General features: G+C 38.8%; 1 protein-coding gene across 1 annotated transcript; it reads right to left on the reverse strand.

Moving 5' to 3' along the window:
• Window positions 1-525: 525 nt before the first annotated feature.
• On the reverse strand, window positions 526-8154 carry LOC139712583 (lysosomal proton-coupled steroid conjugate and bile acid symporter SLC46A3-like). Its single transcript, XM_071624391.1, has 3 exons — window positions 7281-8154; window positions 1514-1597; window positions 526-689 (listed from the first exon to the last, which is right to left on the reverse strand). The coding sequence occupies exons 1-3, from the start codon at window positions 8152-8154 to the stop codon at window positions 526-528; spliced, it is 1122 nt and encodes a 373-aa protein (XP_071480492.1).
• Window positions 8155-8543: the final 389 nt, after the last annotated feature.

The following is an 8543-nucleotide window of genomic DNA, read 5'->3' on the forward strand; positions in this document are numbered from 1 at the left end:
GTTTTCCGTTGTTATGATTACTTACTTTTTTTTTGTTACCATGATGAAGTGTACATTGTTTATTTTTTATGACATCATTCGTGCATATACTTTATATTGTATTCGAAAAAAAACCTGTCCTTATCAGATGAATGAAAGACAAATCGACAACTTGAATCTGAATCTTGAATTTGAATCATATTTTGAAACTATTGAATTGAAGAAAATAAAAAACCGTGAACTGTGTATTGATAAGCCTTTTCGTATCAATACCTATTGATAATAGAAACAATCAATCCGAACAGATGATAGTATATATAATTTTGATGCCCGTTTTTCCCCTCTTTTGAAGTACACATATCACTTCATTTCAAATCAGGCCATTGCTGATAAAAAATCCCGAGGGAAAATCCCAGTAAAGCTAAAAATAAAAATAAAAAATAAAAATAAGAAACTGACAGGTATTTAGGCCTACTTGTGTAGTAAGAAGGAAGCACCTACACCTTAGAATGCCCTTGTAAATTCGTATATCAGAATGTATGCACTTTACCAGTTTAAGAAGATTGGAATAATGAGAATGCCAGCAGCGACGTAAAAGGTGATCTGAGCAAGGCCCAACTTTACGGTGTAGATGAACTGTCCGTTTAGAAACAACGAGGAGCAGACGGCAGAAAGGGACCGTGCAACTGTCAGCATGGCAAACGCCGCACCTATCAAAATGCAATCAAGCTGTTAGCAAAGGCATATATCATTGTTATAAAGACCAGCAAATTCTTATTCTTGTACTTTTGAATTTTAACGAAAAGCAAACGTGAAGAAATTAACCTCAGAGGATATAGTGGTAGCATAAGTTCCGTCGTCAGGTTACAATGGAATGTATACCAAGTATTACTATAGAATCTATGAAAAAGGTACACTCCTTCAATTTACATTCCTTCTGATGTACTTAAATTACAGCGGTCATCTCATCATGACATATAAAACTTTACATTGGAAAAACACAGGGACATAACGAAAAAAAAAAGAAGACTTTATTAAATATTAGTTGTGTAGTGTTAATTGGTTGACTAGAGCCAATAACTTTATCACATTTTGGGATTGCATAAATAATGAACTTTTTAAATAAATCGAGGGTTACTGGTTACTGACTTTGCAATTGTTGATAGTTCAATCTTCCGCGGAATAAATGTCAGTGAAAGTGTTATTGTTAAGAAACAAATGTCTTATCTTTGGGGCATATTTCGGCGGAGGTAACGAGTCAGCCGAGCAGTTGTCAATGGAGCAATATCAATGTTACCGGAGCAACGAACGCTGGCGAAGCTATGCATATTTTTGCCTGTGGAGCATTATGTCGCGGAGCAATTATTTTCGGCGGAGATAATGTTGGTTGAGTATAATTACATATGTCGTAACTTTTGGAGCATTTCAGCTTGCTATGTCTCCTGCACGACATTTACAAATTAATTAATCATGATATATGGGCCATATATGCGTGAATTTTGGGATCATTCAGAAGTACAATATATGTACATACCCTGCTCTTTCACGCTGACTTGTTTAGAGATGATATTCTTACAAATAGGCTGTGGAATGGTCCGGAGAATACCCACAGCAGTAGCTAACATAAATGGAAAGAAAATGCAAAAGACGTGATTCACCTCTAATCATATAATAGCAACTTCTATCTCCCCGTCTGCCAGCCCATTTTCTCCCAATAATAACATAAAAAAGTAATAACGTAAGCACAGACAAAATAGTATTGTTTCATGACACGCATAATTGAAATTATTAAGCTTGAAAAGACTGCTCCCTAACAAAAATATTCTTGTTTTTCACAATACTAGTAGTGTCTTCATAGACGAGGAGAATGTGCAATGAGTAACTTAAAGGGATGGTATAGTATTGGTTGAAGTGAGAATTCAGCTTTAAACTTTTTATACTTAATATACTTAGAAATGACTTTATGAAATACGAAAGAGCATGGGATGGAATCCTAAGAGGTATTCAAAGTTTATCTGATGAAAATCGGTTTTCAAATGGCTGAGATTTAGAAAAAAAGAAAAAGAAAAAAAAGGGGGTCCTAATAAAAGGTGGGTCCCACCTTTTATTAAGATCGCTTTGTTTTGGAATGATTATCTCAGCCATTTCAAAACCAATTCTGGTCAATAAACGTTGAATTCCTCAAAGAATTATAACATCTCTTTCAATATGTCATAAAATGTTTTTATATACCTCATAAGTGAGATTCATATCACTGATTGGTCAAAAGTATATCACGTGACAAGGTGTAGTCCCGTCTATTTTGCCTTAGGGTTTTCATGTAAGTGATAGAAAGGCAAAACCCTCGTGATAGAATTCGTAAACCCTCCGCGACTTTTGTACACATAACAAGTACACTAGACTTCGCGCGCGGTGTCCGCAACCCCTCCACTTGTCGGTGCTTTTCATACCGACCCTTCCATCACCCCTCGGCTAACGCCTCGGGGTGATAGAAGGGTCGGTATGAAAAGCACCTCGGGAATGATAATTTCCACCATCATCCTCATGAGCAGTCAATATTTGTATACTCATTATCTCAACAACAATAAAAATCGTCATCAAAAAACAAAAAACAAAAAACGGTGGAAACCTTAAGTCCCATCTCCACCGAAACTGTACAATTCCTTTAAGATTACTGAGTTTGAAGAGACTGGCCCCATCTCCAGGTCTGTGTTACAGTCAGATGCAGTATTGAAGGAGACCTCCCGATGATTTTCACATTTTTACATCAGACAATGAAATTACTTCATTGCAACTGATTGACAAATTGCCCTACATCGACGTAAATAACTTATACTGGAAAAAAAAGGAAAAGAGTACTGAGTACAGAGTTTCAGACTTTGGGAAGAGGAATAAAAATGTTTCCTAAATTTGTAATAAATTGCAATGAACAAGGATGATGACATGGCAGCCTCACCATAGGAATGCATAAATTGGAGCTCAAGGAAACAACAAAAGAGGAAGGCATGCATATACACTCTACACAGGTGAACTTGTCAATCATGCGGTATTGTAATGGAATTAAACTGCTACATTTCTCAAAACGTGAGGCTCCTATGTCATCAACACTGTTCAGTTTAATTTGGCAAAGATCTTTCAGAGTATTGGTTTCTCTGCTCAAAGACCGCAAGAAAATTCCACAAATCTATACATTGAGCTGTCGATCTATGTACTACATGATGTGAAATAATGAAATCGTCTGGAATGCCCTTTTAACCTTTTCTTTGTATGCCAGGATCACGTTTCGACAACCTACCCAAACAGATATGAACGTATAGCAAACACCATTGTTAGAAAGCGAAAGAATATCAAGCCGAGCTGGGGTGAAGGCTGAGGTGTGAATTTTCTTCAACTATACTTGTCTCCCTTTAAGCCCCACTCACATAATGCTCTGCGTCCGGCGTTACGTCCAAAAAAGTCATTTTTTCTGCGGACTCCCGCGGATCCTTTGCCGTCACCAGAAAATTTTTACAAAACATACGGGGAAAATGCGGGCGATACGGACAAATACGACCAGATGCGAATACTTGCGTTCACTTGCGGATATTTTTACGAATTGGCACATAATAGTTCTGAACACTTGCCGAGAGTTGCGGATATTTTTGGATAGTTACGGATAGTTACACTTTGTTATAAATAATTATGGACAATATGGTTTTCTGTGACGTTCCCTGCTAAGTCAGTGTATGACAGCAAGGTTATCACATATTGGACTGTCTTACATTGTACACTGGGGAAAACTGAAATTGAATTACGTACAAATTGTGAAAAATTCGTAACCCTTTAATTTCCTGAACAACAATAAAAGATACATGAAATGTTTAACTTGAATTTTAAATTTTATTTATGCAACTCAAATATGAATAAACGTCATAAATGTAAATAATACATAACATAATTATACGACAAAATAGAATACAATATACATCGACAAGTTAAACATTAGAGTAAGAAAATATTACTTACAGTCATGGAATAGACAAACTGTGGTTACGCTGTCGTTGTGCAGCGATATTCATGACTTTTAATATTGGGTAATGTTAAGGAGATTTTTAGAATAAAGCAATGTTTATCAAATTTCCAGAAAAAAAGACATCAAGACTTTCAAACACCCCTCCTACACCAAAGTGCAATATATATATATATATATAAAATGTAATACTCATTCCATGGAGCGTAAAGTGGGTAACACTATAGAGAAATACTAAATTCGTTCTCATTTTATAGTTATCGCGGTCACACACCTTCCCCGGCCAGAAAAGTGAATAAAATGCTGCCACCCCATCCCCTACCCAAAATATTGCCTTTTTCGAAAAATATACCTTCAAAGATTGCAAGAAAAAAAAAATCAGCACCAAGAGAAAAGGAAAAAGGAAAAGGAGAAAGGAGAAAGGTGCAACACGTGTATCATCTAAATAACGCCCCTCTTGAGTCTGTTGAATCCGTGAAGTACTTGGGTGTAACCATCACTTCTGATTTGAAGTGGACCCAACACATCAACAATACTGTCAATAAAGCAAATAACGTGCTTGCATTTCTAAGACGCAATCTTCGCATAAAATCTTCTGATGTTAAAGCCACAGCTTACAAAACGTTGGATCGACCAATTGTTGAGTATGCTTCCACAGTTTGGGATCCATCTACCAAGAACCTAATCCACCAAGTGGAAATGGTCCAGAGAAGAGCTGCGCGATTCACTTTAAATCGCTATCATAACACCTCGAGTGTCACCAAAATGCTACAAGAACTTAATTGGACCACTCTGGAACAGCGCAGAGAAAATGACTGGCTAAGTATTATGATGTACAAAATACACAATAATCTTACACCTCTTTTAGCACAGGACTATATTATCAAACAGGCTACTCAGTTGACGAGAGCCTCGCAACCACACTCCTATCAGGTACCATATTCGAGAACTGAATCGCATCGCCATTCGTTCTTTCCAAGAACTGTAAGGAACTGGAATTCCCTGTCGTCAGAAATTGTTTCAGCGCCATCTGTGGGATCATTTCGAAACCGTCTAACGGTTGATCACAGTGGGTAGTTATTTTCGTCATATTTTCTATGTGCTTGTAAATATCTGTAAATAAATTGTATTATAATGTAAATAACACCAGTCTGGAAGAATCTTCAGTCTATTGAAGGAGGCAGACTTAATCAGACGAAGAAGAAGAAGGGTCAACCGATGTCATGAGTATATGGGTGCCACCTAAAATGACCATTTGTGGGAGAAATTTCATAAGTTGACAATGCGGTTCTGCCTCTCCACCGCTCCTACTGTGTTGTAGTATTCCTTCAGGTAAATGCGCTGCAGCTTGACAACACGCTTTGTGTGGCTTTCCAGGAGTCTCTGTGTTCCCATGCGAGTGGAAAACGGAAAACATCGAAGGACGTAATCGTCCGCAGCATCCGTAACTGTCCGCAAATATCCGTAAGCGGACGAAAGTGTTGTGATACGTTAACTTGCGGTTAAATTCGGATACTTGCGGTGGACGTAAACGAACGCAAACGGACGGGAGGTAAAAATTTTTGCGGATGGTCTGCGTCTTAGTTACGGATAGTTACGTTCAGTTACGGATAGTTACGTTTGGTTACGGTTACTTGCGTAAGTCCGCATCCGTGGATTTTTGAACATTTCAAAATTTCGCAGGCTTGGCGCCGTCATTTTGCGTTTCTTTATGGATGATACGGACAGTTACGTCTACATACGACCCTGCGGATGCCTGCGTCCACGTTGCGTCCCCCTGCGTCCACTCATCCGTATCTATCCGCGGCGGACGTAACCCATCGTAAAGCAATGTGTGACTGGGGCATTACAAATGAAATTTGTGAGACCGCAACTGTTGATCTATAATTCAACAATTTGTTTAATTCAGTATAGATCAGCGGTTGCAAGCTTACAAATTTCATTTGTAGAGGGAGACAGATTGAAGAAAATTCACACATCAACATTGTAGTAGTGTAAAAAATGAAAGAAAGAAAGAAAAGGAGCAAGATATCAGGTATGATTATAATTCATGTCAACAAACTTTCTCCTTCTTTTTCACTCTTGCATAAGAACAATGCAATGCATACACATTATAATATACGGAATAAAGGTAATTATGCACATTTGTCAAAATATGCGGTTATCTAGTGTGAATAACCTAGTGTGAATTAGGGGAAAAGGTATTTTTTTTGTTTGTTCATTTGTTTGTTTGTTCTTCTTTAGCGACGGAGTGCTGAACTTGATACAACCACTTTTTTTCGGGGGGGGGGGGGGGGGGGGGTGGTCAGCCAGAATTATAATACTGCTTGGTTACAGGGCAAAACATTATCATCATACTGCGTAGGTCTTTACAGCCTATGCCTTACTTCAGTTTTACTGAACGGAAATTCAATAGATAGGCTTACACATGAATATCTGAACATACCTATAATGGCAAGCTGCGAAGTGTTTACTGCCAGGCCGCTGGTGATCATTTGGGCGATAAAGGAGACGAATCCAAAATGTAACAACCAGTTCTCGGAAAAACACATCAGAAGAGGTCTGGTTACAATGGTCGCAACTAAAAGAGCACATTGAAAAGGACAGTTGTTTAAAACTTGGGGAATGATTACAACATATGCTTCGAACCAGTCCTGCTTGAAGTTTTACCGTTGCGTGAACTGCATAATGAAAAGTCGGAGTGAGAAAGTATTTGACATGACATTCATATCGTTCATTGATTCGAATTTGTAAGCAAAGATTAGCAAAACATATTGTTTCAGTTTATTTTAAGTCTGTTAAAGTCACACCAGAGATTTAAAAAAAAAACAAGTTTACTTTTCTTTGTACAATGCGCGGAGTAGCGCTAAAGTCCTCTATTGCGCTATCGACATTTAACCTCAAACTCAACATTGAAATTAAAATTGAGACCCGAAGAAGAGATGTTCTCGATCCATTCTCGAACATCTCAGCCATTTCACAAGCAATTTAATAAACTTTGAATTCCTCTTAGAATGTTATGCTCTTTCAAGTTTCATAAGAAGTTTCTCATTATCTCACAAAGAGTTGGAAACCTGAAGCCCCATCTCAACCATAGCTATATACCATTCATTTTAGTGTACTTTAAGCACCCCGATGTGAGTTTTATTAGAGGTTTTTTAATCGGATTCTCAGTTGCTCTATCGGGCAAAAATAAAAAACGTTTTGGAAGTTTGGTTCCCCGATATCAATTCATAGTGACCCCCTAGCCTCTGGGCCGCCGTTAATGTCTACCCTTGCTTTAAACCCTTACCTGAAGAAGGAAACCAACCGATGCCAGCGTAATAGCATCCAACGATTGTGGGTGTCCAGCAAAATGGTTCTCCCAAACCATAGATAGCAACAACGTCGAAGAAAGCCTCCTTCACCAGGCGATGAAAGCAAAGAATGATGATCAGGATGGCAATCTTAATTCTCTTTGATCTTTCAATGCGTGTGTAAAACCCAGTCAAGCTGTGAATTGTGTCTTTAACAATTCTTCCCGGTGCCAAGTCCACGCACTCCGGCACCGTTTCTAGGACTAGTCCTGGGCACACTGTATACGCAAGGTTTAGGGCAGCAAGTAAAGTTGGAAGGGCAAAGGAGATTGAAAAATTATGGGAGCAATCGAGAATCACACCCGCTATCACTTGTCCGGTACCATAGCCAGAGTAACTCATCAGTGACTGCACAACCATTCTCTGTATTCGAGACTTGCCCTCGGTCGAATCAGCAATGTAAGCCGAAGATACCATACTGACAGAATCTGTATCACCACACAGTCCAAGAACAGATGCCGCGAGCAGAAATACGAACAGGGGCAAGTCAAACAACACTGCCAGGAGAAAGATGATTGAAGCAAGGAAATGGCTAACTCCACTCAAGATGAGGATCGGCTTTCGACCGACGGAATCCGAGGAAGCTACGAGAAATGTCGCCGTGAAGATTGGTGGAAATTTTGAGAGGGTGTCAATCCACATGATCCAAAGAGACGTTCGTGATTGCATTTCCTTCTCTATTTGATCGCTGATGTTGCTACTGGAACACGTGCCATTTCCGTCCTGATGAATGAAGTGGTCGAAGCTTTCCTCTAACCTTTTCGTGATGTAAAATGTTCTGAGTGTGGCAAGGGTTCCTTGGACAGCCATAGTTACATACATGATCGGTTCGGTCGCCACGAAGCGTGCGTTACTGATGTGTTCCATCTTCTTTCCATGCACTATTTCAGAAAGAATGAAAAGTATAATAAAATCATATTAGTCACATGATATATCTCGATTTTATGAGATCAGGTCAGCATCAACAACGACAGAAAAATAGTAGTATGATATGAAAATTGTATGTTGACCAATTAGGCCTACTTTTGATAGGACGTGGTCACACATAAGCAAGTACCGGCCGCCGACCATTCTACTCACTAGTCGGGAGATGGTTGTCACAGGTCGTCAAAAGGTTTTTATTTGTTTTTTGTTTGTTTGTTTGTTTGTTTCCTCTCAAGTCGATAAATGATCGTCAGCGGGCGGCGACCGGTTGTTTA

Source organism: Diadema antillarum, unplaced genomic scaffold (genome assembly GCF_040938485.1).
Source record: "Diadema antillarum isolate AM-2024a unplaced genomic scaffold, OU_Dant_1.0 seq00001823_RagTag, whole genome shotgun sequence".
In the NCBI taxonomy this organism is placed as follows: domain Eukaryota; kingdom Metazoa; phylum Echinodermata; class Echinoidea; order Diadematoida; family Diadematidae; genus Diadema; species Diadema antillarum.